Source organism: Bos javanicus, chromosome 26, assembly GCF_032452875.1.
Source record: "Bos javanicus breed banteng chromosome 26, ARS-OSU_banteng_1.0, whole genome shotgun sequence".
Classification (NCBI taxonomy): Eukaryota; Metazoa; Chordata; class Mammalia; order Artiodactyla; family Bovidae; genus Bos; species Bos javanicus.
The window spans coordinates 34,020,895-34,036,358 of record NC_083893.1 but is presented as its reverse complement, the minus strand read 5'-3'; the positions used below and the strand labels follow the sequence as shown (position 1 = coordinate 34,036,358).

At 36.5% G+C, this 15,464-nt stretch overlaps 1 protein-coding gene across 4 annotated transcripts in view; it reads left to right on the top strand.

Moving 5' to 3' along the window:
- CCDC186 (coiled-coil domain containing 186) overlaps positions 1-15,209 on the top strand; it is a 46,691-nt gene extending 31,482 nt beyond the window's left edge. For 3 of the 4 annotated variants that reach the window (XM_061403543.1, XM_061403545.1, XM_061403546.1), the window contains exons 10-16: positions 349-491; positions 3,214-3,469; positions 4,111-4,300; positions 5,441-5,521; positions 8,750-8,960; positions 10,441-10,675; positions 11,347-15,209. In XM_061403543.1, coding sequence (XP_061259527.1) covers positions 349-491; positions 3,214-3,469; positions 4,111-4,300; positions 5,441-5,521; positions 8,750-8,960; positions 10,441-10,675; positions 11,347-11,430 — 1,200 coding nt within the window. In that variant the 3' untranslated portion in view covers positions 11,431-15,209. The remainder of the gene's footprint in view (positions 1-348; positions 492-3,213; positions 3,470-4,110; positions 4,301-5,440; positions 5,522-8,749; positions 8,961-10,440; positions 10,676-11,346) is intronic. The other variant, XM_061403544.1, reaches the window with a different exon arrangement.
- Positions 15,210-15,464: the final 255 nt, after the last annotated feature.

Genomic DNA, 15,464 nt, shown 5'->3' with positions numbered 1-15,464 from the left:
CGTCTTGAATTTATGATCACTTAATTTTTAAAGTGTCTTTCATGTGCCCTTCTATTTTTTCTTTATGCCAGTACTTTGAGGTAGGTAAGGGAAGGTATATCCTCTTCAGATGAGAAAATGGAGGTGCAGCAAAAATGAAGTGGCATGCTAAAACTGCCATGACTAAATCATGAGAAATCTGAGACTGAAACACAGGAGTATTAACTTCTCGCTGTATTTTCTTCATGTTAATTAATACTGCTTCACAATTCAGCTCAGGTTATTAAAATATAACCACTATCTGAAATAGCTAATAAGGAACAAGAAAATACTGTTTTGTAGTTTAACTTGCTTATGATTATTTGATAGGTAAAATGTCTAGAAGATGAACGATTGAGGACAGAAGATGAATTATCAAAATATAAAGAGATTATTAATCGCCAAAAAGCTGAAATTCAGAATTTGTTGGACAAAGTGAAAATTGCAGATCAGATACAGGAGCAGCATCAAAGGTATAAAATGAGCGACTTCTGTTTGTGCTAATCAACAGGCTTTTTGATTCTATCTAAGTTGGTGTTTTTAAATGCAGTCATTGCATTAAATAAGAATAATCTTATATTTTACTAGGCAAAAAAATTTTTAATTCCTATCTTCATTTGAACTGTTTTGGATTATTTTTGAGGTTCCCAACACGCTTCTAAAAATCAAAGTTTATATTCTTATGTAAACATTGGCAGTAATTATTTATAAGACAGAATGGATTGTGGGGTTTTTTTTTAAATCCATTCCTTAGCTTTCAAATTCTGTTACTTATACACAGTAGTGTTTCTTCTAAAAGGTAGATTTGTATCTCTGTCTATATCTTTGCATGTATGTAGCTTGCAATCAGGAGGTAACATTATTCCTTGGCTTCTTATAACACCAGTTAGCTGAGTTCTGCTTAGGACTTTACCTGACAAAGCCTGGATTCAGACTGGATCCAAATATCTTCTTTGTTATACCCTACCAACACCCAGGCTGCTGAGTGTTGCTGAAGAGATCTTCACCATCATCCAGATGCTGCTGCTATAAATTCCTGGTTAGCAACCTCAGCTGGGACTACTGCTGCACCCGCAGTCCTACCGCATGTCCTTAGAGTCTTCTCCCCCATCTTCTTAGCGTCTGTTCCAAACCATACTGCTTTCACAGTAATCTCCTCTCTCTCCTCGCCCTTTACTCTTGGCAGAAAAAAGGGGGCTGTCAGGTGACACCTCTCAGCCTCTTGCCATCAGTCCTGTGAGCTTGCCTGCGTCTGCAGTCGTTTTTCTTTTCCTTCTGTTTTTGTGCAAGAAATGTTCCTATTTCTGAATCAAATTGTGGTCTCTACTTCTGCTGTGGATCCCACGCTCTTCTGCCTTCTCAGGGTCTTCCTTGATTATTCCTTCTTTTTCCTTTATCTCTTACCTCCCTCTTTTCACTGTCTCCCTCTTTTCTTCTGTCTACATTTAAATGTTGCTCCATCTTAAAAACTTCAGAAATCCTATGATCGCCCTTCTCCTTTTCTTCACAACCACATCTTTATAGAATCATCTGTAGCCCTCCTCCATTTGTGTGCATCCTTTGCTCTTCTATTTCTCTCCATTTTCTTCAAGCTTCCCCAACGTACCGTTACAAACTGCTAATACATCCTTAAATAGAGTAGATACTTCCCAGATTAAGCCATGCTTGAGTTCTCAGTATGGACACACTAAGCCCCTTACCTTTCTTGACATGCTCCATTCCTTTGGCTGAAACCAAATGAATTTCGTTGTGCTCTCCTGGTATTCCTCCCTAACTTTCTAGCCAGTCTTTTTTTGTCTCCTTGGTAGCCCTCTCTTTCTGTCATTAAGCTGTCTTTTATTCTTATTTTATTATACCCTTGGGCGATCCTAACTCTTCCTGTAATGTGTTGCAGAACCTTCAAGTTATTATCTTTAACCCCTTTTGCTGAGCTCTAGACATGCAAATATCAAAGACACCTCAAACTTTTTAACATGTCCCAAACTGGTTCATCTGTCTTGCCTGCAAATACGTTTCTCTGATGTTGCTGAGCTGAGTGATGAGTGTGACATCCAAACGATTTTCCAATCCAGAAACCTGGGGATTACCCTTGGCTCTTCTATCCTTTCCCTCAGACGTCACCAGTCACAAAATATTTCTGATGCTAACTCATTAGTATCTTTCAAGTCCATTTACTTTTTACATCCCCATTGCTACTACCATCATCTAAGCCATTATCAGCTCTCATCTAGAAAACTGCCACGGCTTCTAAACTGTTGCTATTGTTGTTGTTTGCTTACTTCCCTTTTAGTCAGTTTACTACAGTGTAGTTAACATGATCTTTTTTAAAAAGGAAGTCTCAGACCTTTCAGTGATTCCCATTGCCTCAAGAATTGCCTAGTGAGTTCAGATGCCTTAACATGGCTTGGATGATCATTAGTAACATTGCTTCTCCTCCTGTGCGTTCTCCTTTTTCATTCTGTATTTTAGCAGTAGTTGGTTAACAGATGTGGATTAATTGTCTCCTAGGTGTGGAGCCCTGTGTAAGTGCTAGGATATAGTACAGTCTTTATCCTCATCAGTATTGAATATCTGTCTGTTAGTATCAACAAGACGTCATTCTCTCGTTCCCTCCCCAGCTTTGCACATACTGTTTCCTCTACCTGGAATGTGTTGTCTTCTCCCACTCACTCCTGCTTCTGCTCTTACTCAGGAATTTGCACTCTGGCCCGCAGGGCATTCCAGTGCACTGCCTTTTTTTGTAGAGAAACTTTTTGGGTGCACAGCCACTGTCACCCCTTACGTGCTGTGTGGCTGCTCTCACACGACCGTGGCTCCGTTAGAACAGCTGCAGCAAAGGCCACGTGCCCCAGGAACAGGATGTTGTTTCCTGTCTGGGTCTTTTATAGGAAAAGCTTGCTAACCCTTTAAGTATTACTTTAATCACTTACACTCTGTGCTTTCATCATCAAAAATGTTTTTTCACAGTGCTTGATTAAAAGCTCTTTGAAACCAGGAGTTATATCAGTCTTGCTTATAGCTCTTAGTGAGCTCTTAGTTCCTAGCATATATTAGGTGTTCGTAGTGATCCAAATAAATATTTGAATGAATGAATAAAAGTACCTTTATAAAGCATTTCAATCAATGAAAATTCTCAAACCCTTAATGTCCTTTAATAGTTAATTTTTTTTCTGAAATATAAACTTTGTTTTTTAGAGGTAAACAAGAAATTGAAAATTTGAAGGAAGAAGTGGAAAGTCTTAATTCTTTGATTAATGACCTACAAAAAGACATCGAAGGCAGTAGGAAAAGAGAATCTGAGCTACTACTGTTTACAGAAAAGCTCACTAGTAAGAATGCACAGCTTCAATCTGAATCCAATTCTTTGCAGTCACAGTTTGATAAACTTTCCTGTAGTGAAAGTCAGTTACAAAGCCAATGTGAACACATGAAACAGACAAATATGAATTTGGTAAGTATTAGTGTACATTTAACTTTTAAGGCAACACAGCAAGAAGCACAAATTAAATTTCCCTAAAGATGTAAACCTAATGGTGGATGATTAAGCTCTTTTTGGTGGGACAAGCACAGACTTTCTGATAATTTCCGACGCTTTGAGAAATGTCAGTTTTTCCTTTCAACTTATGTGTTTTTTAATAAAATTTCTCCCTAACATTGTTATGAAGAAGTATTTCACTTTTGAAAGTAAGAAAACCAGGATTTTTGTCATTCCTAACTGGAATTACCATGTATTTCTTAATAGGACTTTAAATTTCTGTATTTTTATAGCTTAAAAATGGTTTAATATTTGCAAGTTGTGAGGGGGTCTTAAGTTACTCTTAAAAATAATTTAAGACTTTAGTCCAAAACTACAGGGACCTATATCACATGTTGTTTTGCTTGTGTGAGGTGGCAGATGCATTAATATATCACTCCTCCCCTTCTGCCCCCACCCCACTTTACTGCATAAGAAATTTGAGGAACACAATAAACAACCTGGTAAGGAGTGATGATAGAAGAGTTTACTACCAAAGGGCTTGTATTTTTAAGGTTTTAAACTCTGGGTAGTAATTAAAACATATCAAAAATCGGTATTTTAATTTTAATATTTAGGAAAGTAGATTGTTAAAAGAAGAAGAACTGCGAAAAGAGGAAGTCCAGGCTCTGCAAGCTGAACTCACTTGTAGACAAACTGAAGTTAAAGCATTGAGTACCCAGGTTGAAGAATTAAAAGATGAATTAGTGACTCAAAGACGTAAACATGCCTCTAGTGTCAAGGATCTTACCAAACAACTTCAGCAAGGTATGCAGTTCTTCTGCACTTAGAACTTAAATGTTCTTGTTTCTTTTTGTTGAAGGATTTATAGAAAAAATATATTTTACATTAGTTTCTCCCACATTGAGTAGAGCTGTAGGTTCTTTTTAATGTTCATAAACCAAATGACTGACTTTGTTGTTTCATAAATAGTTTAAAGCATGTTCTATGCTAAAATACATTTGTTCACAGAATCACAGAATAGAAGAATGGGGAAAGTGCCTTCCAGGACAGCAATGTCTAGACTTTGTTAATCACATGTTACTATCAGTGAAAAGCATTTAAGTATTCGTTCTCAATTTGTAAATTGTATACTTGTATTACTCTATTTTATGCACATTAGAAAAACATGAAAAATATAAATTTAAGAAGATCAGATTAAGTAGAGTGCTAGTATTTTCTGCCTACACTTGTCTATGAATTGTTATGTACAGCATCTAGGGTACCTGCACCCACCTTGATGACCTCTAACTTAGAGATCGTTGAATCCTAACCCTAAATTTTAGGGGAAACTGAGATCCAGAAAAGTTATAAATTTCCAGAACACAATGATTGACAGCTAGAACTGGAACTCAAATTTCTGTCATTTAAAAATGTATAGAGTTATGGAGTCTGCTATGTGATTGGATACGCAGATGAATAAGAGATAGTCTGACGTCCTGTTCTCTACTACTCCCCACTGTTTTATTTGTATTAAAATAGGGTCACATAAAGTAAAATGGTAAAAGAGACTTAGCATTTACTTAATAGAAATATATTCAGATACTTGCCAGAAGAATTTAGTTTTCATAGATGTAATTGAAGGGAAATTTGGGGGGATTTTCTGGTACTGTGGAGTTCTTTTAAATCTTTCAGGACTCCAGAAGTTAGGTTCTGTGTACCTAAGTGATGTCAGTATTGGTTGTTATCATAATATTATTTCCATGTACTTTGTATTTGACCTGTGCGTTTCTAGATGTCATTTTATGTGAATGACCCTACAGACCTCCTGCTGAAAGTATGTATTCAAGAAATTTCTTTTGTCGCTTATGCCATTTTGGCCTAAGTGACTTTACCAGTTAAAATCAGAGATAGTGGGGGCAGATGGTCATGATTGTTGTCACAAGTAATCCATTTCTTTTCCTGCAGCACGAAGAAAGTTAGATCAGGTTGAGAATGGAAGCTGTGATAAAGAAGTCAGCAGCATGGGAAGTCGTTCTAGTTCATCAGGTAAAAACTAATGCTTTTATAGTTGTTTTTCAGTGATTAGTTATCAAAAGAAATAGCATTTTTTGTTTTACAAGGTATCGATATGTTTTTCTTTAATTTTGAATTATAAAAAGCAGTGGTTATATACAATTACTTTGTAAAAAATACTTCCAGTTAAAACATTTAAGTTGTAATCATTACACAGGATTTTAAGTTTGTCATGGGGTTCTATACCATGTCTCCTTACCTCCTTTTCCTTACCTGCTTTTTCATTCTGTGCAACAATTTCTTCTTCCATTTTTCAGTTCAGATTTGTATCCATCTCTATGAAAGATATGGTATAGCATGTGTTCCGTTTTCTTTTTAATTTTATATTGCTTTTAACACCTGAGACCTAATGGGATGGGGTCATCATTATATTTCAGATAATATATATATGTATGTATTTCTGAATCTTTTTGCTTTTTCATGGTAAATATGCCTCTTGTTGAGTCGCTTAGTCATGTTCAACTCTATTTGCAACCCCATGGACTGCAGCCCCTCCAGGCTCCTCTGTCTGTGGAATTCTCGAGGCAAGAATACTAGAGTGGGTTGCCATTTCTTTCTCCAAAAATGCCCCTAGTTTAAAACAAAAATTAATAGTCTATAAATTTGAATGATAGCATTGTGAGAATGATAATTAGCAAAATGTCAGCATATTTATCATATTTGGAATGCTAGGAACCATGCTGAATGCTTTAAACATATCTACTCACAGAATAGTCATGTGAGGTAAGTGTTGTAATTCCCATTTTATAAATGAGGAAACTTAAAATTCAGAGTGGTTCCATCAGTTCAGTTCAGTCACTCAGTCGTGTCCAACTCTTTGTGACCCCATGGACTGCAGCACGCCAGGCCTCCCTTTCCATCACCAACTCCTGGAATTTACTCAAACTTGTCCATTGAGTCGATGATGCCATCCAACCATCTCATCCTCTGTCATCCCCTTCTCCTCCTGCCGTCAATCTTTCCCAGCATCAGGATCTTTTCAGATGAGTCAGCTCTTTGCATCAGGTGGCCAAAGTATTGAAGTTCCAGCTTCAGCATCAGTCCTTCCAATGAATATTCAGGACTGATTTCCTTTAGGATGAACTGGTTGACTTCAGCCATGAAATTAAAAGACATTTGCTCCTTGGAAGAAAAGTTAATGACCAGCTTAGACAGTGTATTAAAAAGCAGAGACATTACTTTGCCAACAAAGGTCTATCTAGTCAAAGCTATGGTTTTTCCAGTAGTCATGTATGAATGTGAGAGTTAGACCATAAAGAAAGCTGAGCTCCAAAGAATTGATACTTTTGAACTGTGGTGTTGAAGACTCTTGAGAGTCCCTTGGACTGCAAGGAGGTCCAGCCAGTCTGTCCTAAAGGAAATCAGTCTTGACTTTCCCCAGATCCACAGTGACAGAACTCAGACTCTAGAGGCTGCATGCCACGACATTTTCACTGCCTCCCAGGAGTTGCACAGTAGGGGAAAAACATCATCAACTCTTATAATAGTGGAAAAATTGTATAGTAGAAAGAACATGGGTTTGAGATTACACATAGGTATTTAGATCCCAGCTCTACCATTTACTAGTATAAGAGTTGGGAATACCAGACGACCTGACCTACCTCTTGAGAAATCTGTATGCAGGTCAGGAAGCAACAGTTAGAACTGGACATGGAACAACAAACTGGTTCCAAATAGGAAAAGGAGTACATCAAGGCTGCATATTGTCACCCTGCTTATTTAACTTATATGCATAGTACATCATGAGAAACGCTGGACTGGAAGAAACACAAGCTGGAATCAAAATTGCTGGGAGAAATATCAATAACCTCAGATATGCAGATGACACCACCCTTATGGCACAAAGTAAAGAGGAACTAAAGAGCCTCTTGATGAAAGTGAAAGAGGAGAGTGAAAAAGTTGGCTTAAAGCTCAACATTCAGAAAACGAAGCTCATGGCATCCGGTCCCATCACTTCATGGGAAATAGATGGGGAAACAGTGGAAACAGTGTCAGACTTTATTTTTCTGGGCTCCCAAATCACTGCAGATGGTGACTGCAGCCATGAAATTAAAAGATGCTTACTCCTTGGAAGGAAAGTTACGACCAACCTAGATAGCATATTCAAAAGCAGAGACATTACTTTGCCAACAAAGGTTCGTCTAGTCAAGGCTATGGTTTTTCCTGTGGTCATGTATGGATGTGAGAGTTGGACTGTGAAGAAGGCTGAGCACCGAAGAATTGATGCTTTTGAAGTGTGGTGTTGGAGAAGACTCTTGAGAGTCCCTTGGACTGCAAGGAGATGCAACCAGTCCATTCTGAAGGAGATCAGCCCTGGGACTTCTTTGGAAGGAATGATGCTAAAGCTGAAACTCCAGTACTTTGGCCACCTCATGCGAAGAGTTGACTCATTGGAAAAGACTCTGATGCTGGGAGGGATTGGGGGCAGGAGGAGAAGGGGATGACAGAGGATGAGATGGCTGGATGGCATCACTGACTCGATGGACGTGAGTCTGGGTGAACTCCGGGAGTTGGTGATGGACAGGGAGGCCTGGCGTGCTGCGATTCATGGGGTCGCAAAGAGTTGGACACAACTGAGCGACGGAACTGAACTGAACCTTGAATAAGATAGTATTACTTAACTTAAATCTACAAAATGGGATTGGAAAAAAATATGTCTTTGTGGGATTAAAAAAGATTAGAAGTTCTTCTCAACGGATATTGGTAAAAAGAAATAGCCACCATTTACTTAGTGCTTACTGTATGCTGCTCTAAGCTCTTTGGACATAGTAACTCATTTAAATGAGGATAGCAGTCCAGTGAGGCAGATCATACCATGGTTCCCGGTTTTAAATGATGTGACTGTGATACAGAGTCCAGAGTCGCAGAGCTACTGGGAGGACCAGCTCCAGAGCTTCAGCTACTGGTTATATTCTGTCTTGTGACTTTTTTCTCTTTCTGTGTGTCTCTGTTTAATTTTGGTGTCTTGAGTTTCTCATTTCTCTATTGCCACTTCATATTTCTGTTTTTTAGACCCTTTTTTTGTATCATCAGTCTATTCAAAAACAAGAACTCAGGTCAGATATGGTCAGATATGACTTGAGTTCTGTGCCCAGCTCTGTTAGATTGAATATTTGAAAATGATAATAGAAGAAATAATGCCTGAGATTAGAGTTGACTCCAGACTAAGTACAATAAGTTAATTTTTTTTTTTGTTCTTAGGGTCCCTCAACGCTCGAAGCAGTGCAGAAGATCGATCTCCAGAAAATACTGGGTCGTCAGTAGCTGTAGATAACTTCCCAGAAGTAGACAAGGCCATGCTGATTGAGAGGATAGTAAGGCTGCAAAAGGCACATGCCCGGAAAAATGAGAAGATAGAATTTATGGAGGATCACATCAAACAGCTGGTAGAAGAAATTAGGAAAAAAACAAAGTATGTATTTTTTTCTTCTTTGTGTGTTTGTTTATGGCTGTGCTGGGTTTCCGTTGTCGCATGCCAGCTTTCTCTAGTTGTGGGGAGCCGTGGCTCCTCTGCTTGTGGTACTTCGGCTGCTCGTGGCGGAGGCTTCTCTTGTTGCAGACCACAGGCTCCAGGGTGCGCGGGCTTCAGCAGTTGTGGCGCACAGGCTTAGTTGCCCCTTGGCGCGTGAAATCCTCCCAGACCAGAGGTTGAACCTAGGTCCTCTGCAATTGGCAGGCGGATTCTTAACCACTGAACCACCAGGGAAGTCCCAAAGTGTGTGTTGTTATGGTACTGGGGTCTGTGTTCAGAATACCGTTATTCATACGATCAAGTTACTGAGTTCAAAATCAATTATATCAAGAGCCTTTCTTTCAAAAAATGGTTTTAAAACTATGATCATATAGTTCTCAATCTTTGATTGGTCACTTAGTTTTGTTCTAGGTTTTGGGAATACAGAAATGAAAGAAGGCATAGGTTTTTCCTTTAAGGTGATATAGAGTTCAGTAGGTGTTAAACTTGTTTACTAGAATAACTTTGAACTTAAAAATAGATTGTGCTCTGCTTAGCTTCTTATTTTCAAGCTGGTGGTTCTAAGAGATAATGGGGTTGTGGATTATCATTCCTGTTGAGCAGGACACAGTGAGGTATTACAGATTTAGGGGAAAATTTGCCCATGACTTTTATTAAAAAAAATTTTTTTAAGTTACCGAAGCCATTCTTTTTTTCCACACATTTATTTGTATTTTTTTGTGTTTGTCTGTGCTGGGTCTCTGTTGCAGCGTGTGGGATCTAGTTCCCCTACCAAGGATTGAACCTGTGCCCCCTACATTGGGAGCATTGAATCTTAGCCACTGGACCACCAGGGACGTCCCTGCCCATGACTTTTAAAAGAAAAAGAGGACAACACAAGTTTTAAGTTTAGTGACAAGAAAATAGAAAATATTAACTGAAACTGGAACATAAATTGTTCATATATTTTGATTTACATAAGGAAAAAAATAGAGCCATGTTTATATATCTTAAATCTAAATACCATGTTTTAACAAAAATGGGATCATTTGAAAAGCCATCTGAATAAGAAAAATTCCCTTATTTTCTAAAAACTGCTAAGTTGCTTCAGTCATGTCTGACTCTTTGTGACCCTATAGACTGTATATAGCCTACCAGGCTCCTCTGTCCATAGGATTCTCTAGGCAAGAATACTGGAGTGGGTTGCCATGCCCTTCTCCAGAGGATCTTCCCAACCCAGGGATTGAACCTGAGTCTTTTATGTCTCATTGGCAGGCTGGTTCTTTACCACTAGCGCCACCTGAGAAGCCCCTGTGTTCTAATATAGTTCTGTTATTAACCTAATAACGTAATTATTTTATTCATCATCTTTACACTTATAATTAGTTCACTCTTGAAAATTGCAGTGTTTATAAATTCTGCAGGAACATAATTGTCATAGTGTTTTATTTTACAGAATAATTCAGAGTTATATTTTACGAGAAGAATCAGGCACACTTTCTTCAGAGGCATCTGATTTTAACAAAGTGCATTTAAGTAGGCGGGGTGGCATCATGGCATCTTTGTACACGTCCCATCCAGCCGATACTGGATTAACATTGGAACTCTCTTTGGAGATCAACCGGAAACTACAGGCTGTTTTGGAGGATACATTGCTGAAAAATATTACTTTGAAGGTATTTGTATTTCTCATTCACTTACCAACCAAGAAACATGGCAGAAATGATATTATTCAGTCTAACACATGGATGGACTATTTCTGTAATGAAGGGTAGCCATTGTTTCTATAGATGACATTTTATGTTTTTCTCTTTTTTAAAAATGTAATTTTTAAAATTAACAAGGAAAGAAAGAAATACCAAAAAAAAAAAAATTAGTATAGCTATTGGATAGACTCCCTAAGATGAGTCATTTGCTTTGCAAAAGTCTTTGACATATATTACAATAGTTACAATTGATTACTGAGGCATTAAGATTGAAGTATTTATTTTCTAATGTATTTTCCAGCTATATTTTATTTTTTGCAGCTGTTATCTGACCCAGCTATTCTGTTTGTGCTGTTTGGGCCTTAATGGTTAGTAATGGGTTTAAAAAAAAGTTTTAATCTGATAATACTTTTATGCACCAAAATTTGCTAGAGCTTTAGTAAAAAGATTAAGTATGATTCTGAAGTATACAGGATTGCTACACTGAAAACATGTATGTGCAAAGTTTATCTCACATGGCAGATACGACTGTTTATCACTCTTTAGTTCAAAATTTAGGGAAAAATAGTTCAGATCGGATCTTTTTACTTATTACACTTAGTAGTTCTGTTTTCTTTTCCCTCTTTTTCTAACTGTTAAAGGAAAATCTGCAAACACTTGGAACAGAAATAGAACGTCTTATTAAACACCAGCATGAACTAGAGCAGAGGACGAAGAAAACCTAACGCAAAGCTCTTCCTCAGTGAACAGACAAAAGCCACACACGGAGCAGGTGCCACTGCCCAGCACTGTTGGAAACTTCTCCCTGCTTTGTGTGTCAGCCAGTAAAAAGTTTGTTTTGCTTATCTGTATAAAGAAGTACCTTTTTACAATACAAATGCATTGCTGTGTGTACTGTAAGAATGTGAGCTCTGATGAAACTTGTTCTTGTACAGTGACAGCCTGTCATTGAATCTGAACCACTGAATTTAATTGGCTGATAGTCACATGAAGTGCTGAACATTACAACAAGGGCTTTTGAAAACCCCTTCTCCGTATTTCTTCCCTTTAAAATATATAATGTCAGAAATGATTTCACGTTCTAAAATTATGCATGAAAGGACAGGTGTTAATCATTCAGTAATACGCTATTTCTCCAACATGAATAAAACTAAAGAAATGAAGAAAGTTTTTGTTTTGACATTCTGATACAACATTTGCTTGTGTGTTAGGGACACCAGTGAGTTCTTAAATCCTTTGATCTTCATGGAAGCTGATAGGAAAGTGGCTCTCGGTGACCAGCAGGGATCGGGCGTGGATGCTTCTGTCAGGTTTCCTTATTTGTGCTAGGAACATTTTTTTCAGATGTGAATTGAGTTAATTGTTAAGTTTTTAAAAATCTCTAGTTACATAAACTATGATTTGAAATAATTTGCTCATTTAGAAAATTCCTGTGGACTTCAGTTGTATTTTAAAATGTGAAGTAAATTAGTCATTAGAACCAAGAGGTGAATAACTAATTCTTTGAAACAGAAATACTTTAGTTTTACTGACATCAAGTATAAAGATAAATATAAGATACTTATGACGAACCAGTTCCCAAGAGAATCCAGCATAGGGCACTGTTAACCATTTTATCTGTGCACCATTCTTTACTGTTAGTTTACTTCCATATTATAGTGGTGTGATCTTACAGCCCCTAAATGTGCTGTGTTTCAGTATATTTATTTAAAACACAAAATAATTACATCCTTGTAACCAAAGGAGTTTTAGAGCCAAATTTATGTATCCTGTTGGATTTTTACAATATTTATTTAAGATAAGCACCCAAGTGTTGCTGGTCACAGTATCAGTATTTCTGTCACTGAATTTTTTTCTTGTCTCTTGTAATTTCTCACTGATTTTCTACATTTTGTTATATTCAGATCATTTCTGTAATGATACCTTGGCACATACACAGATGTTGCAGCAAGCTTCGTTTTTGTTCTGAATTTTTGCATCCTCCTTTTCCTCTCAAGAGAAGTAAGCATTGAGGTGATGGATTAAAAGCCTTTAAAGACTTGTATGGCTTTACCAGTTGGGCTGGGCTTTTGTTAGCAATGTCCCTTTAATGTATTTTAACTTTTTTTTTTTTAATCAACTTACCATTGTGTAAAAAGATCATTTACTAAAGCCTAGATGATTCATTGTACCATCTTATTTTTTCTGTATATTGAGTTAATAGGTTTCATCCAAAAACAAAATCTTTTCACTTCAAAATGGAAATATAAGTTCAGAAACACTTTATATTTAAAATAGCTGTAAAAGTTTTAGTCTTACCATAATATGTCTTTTTACCAGTAATAACTTTATCAAAATAAAGAAATGAGGGTAAGTGCAATCACATCTGAATTATTTTCCTAGTTGTTTTTGATAGTAGTATTGATGCTCCCAAAGACTAGTCAATGTAACTAAATTTTTACAGCTTCTTATATGATATAGGTTCATACACTAAAGTATTTGTTTTTTTCCTTCCAAGACACAAAATGTGTTAATGGAGACCAAACAGTGGTCAGATCTACAGTATTCTATGTCTGTACACTTTAAAAATGTATATGTACGTACACACACACATTTTTGCATACATATATTGCATATGAAAATGAAACATTCCAATATTAACATTTGTGCCAGCATTCAAAGACGTTTAATGGTTAAACAGTTTTAGAAGAATGCAATTATAAACCATATATTGACTTACTATTACTCCCCCCATAAATGTAAGGAACTGTGGAAAATTTGAAGAAAATGCTTTATTTTCCTTTTGTTCTTTAGTTTCTACTATATCCTTTTGTATATAGATCATGACTGAGCAAAAGTGTGTACAGCAAAGTGCATTTATCAGATCTCTCTCTAGACTGACCCACAGATCCTGATTAAGCATTTAGAAGGCAATATATGGAAAGAAGAATGGGGTGTCCAGAAAAGGAAAATGGTTGGATAAATGATAAACTTCTGGGAGAAATTTCGGTTTCTCTGTTTATTATTAATTAAACACATCAAAGGCTGTTTTTGTTAGCGCCATTTTGATTTCTTTGAGGAGGAAATTATTTGTGTGTGTGTGTATACATACACGTGCACTTTACTAGGTTTTAATTTTAAAACAGGCCAAATTTTAACAGGCTAAAGTCTGAAGTGGTATGGGAAAAGGCAGTCACAGTAAGTATGCACTTTACTAGGTTTTAATTTTAAAGTGAATACTTACTGTGACTGCCTTTTCCCCATACCACTTCAGAGTTTAGCCTGTTAAGCTCTAAGGATTGAAAATGGTGGATGTGAACAGTAGAATAAGTTTAAACTTTGTTTGTTTTTTAAACTTTCTATCCATAACCATTTAAAGCAATTTATCTTGAAATTAAAGTTTGTCAGGCTACCAACAGATGTTATTTTTTCATATAATAAACACATTTATTGAAAACCCCTTTATTGCCAGGCACCATATAGGGTGTCAACATTATACTGTAGACAGGCTAGACAGGGCAGTTCGTGTCCGCATGGGGCTTATGGTCTAGTGAAAACCGCTGGGAGGCAGTCTTTGAGTCTCTGCAGCCCACAACCAGCCCTTGTCATAGGAGGTTAATGCACTTGGCAAGTAGGTGATCCAGAAGTCTCGCTCTGGCATGACGCTTTGGGAAGTGAATCCTTGCTGAGGTACACTGGGAGCAGATTGATGTTTTTGTGGTGGTTCTGCACATTTCCTAACTTTTTTCACAGTTTGATGTTTAATTATTGTTTTAAGAAGGGGAAAAAAAAATCCAGTGACCATAAAATGGCACTTAATTTTTGCCATTTTAGTAAGTTATTAATGTCCACTTGATGCTCATAAAGATGAACCTAATCATGGTGTCATGTTTGTTTCTAAATTGTTTTGCAGTATATTATTTTCTAAAGATTTTTACATATAATTTCAGATGAGGATTTATCAGTAGAAGAAAAAAAGCACTAGAAACCATTAATACTGTAAATGTTGTATATGTTACCCTGATGAAAATATTTTATTTTTATCAATCATGGTATTCCATATGGTTAATTTGCCTTATGAATGCTGGATTCAGTGGTCTGTCTTCCAATAACCTTCTTTTTAAAATGAAAGATTTCTTTTTTGACACTAAGATTGTTCATGTTTAATACCGGTTGGTGGCACTAGAAACCTGAAAAATTTTCAAGACTGAACAAGAGAAGATAATCAAAAGAGAATCCAAATAGAATTTTTCAGGAAAATAAATGAAAAATATAATTGTATATTAAAGATGTATTTTTCTTCTGAAATGAAATTCTTTTTTAAAATGCATATAGCTGTCCATTTTGACTATGATGAAACTTGTTTATCTTCCAAAGTTCATATATATATATATGTGTGCATTGTACAGATAATCTTTAGTTTGATTACACTGTTCATTTTGTAAATATCTTTCTGTATAAAATGAAGCTTTTCAAGAGAATTTTATGTATATACTGTACTTATTAAATAGGAAATGCCTGTTTACCAAGTTGTATTTTACTGGCATCTTTAATTATTTACACATACCACTACTAACAGACTGATTCTCCAGACATCAGAAGACTGAAATTGCTTGAATGTTCCTTTTTAAACCAGATTAATAAGAATTTTTGCTTTCCATTTTTGTCTTTATTCTACTAATTACAAGTCCGTGAACAATAGTAAACTAATTGAATGCCACGTTGTATTTTAAATTTTTGTATAAATCTGGCCTTTTGTAAAAGGCTGCCTATGTGAAAA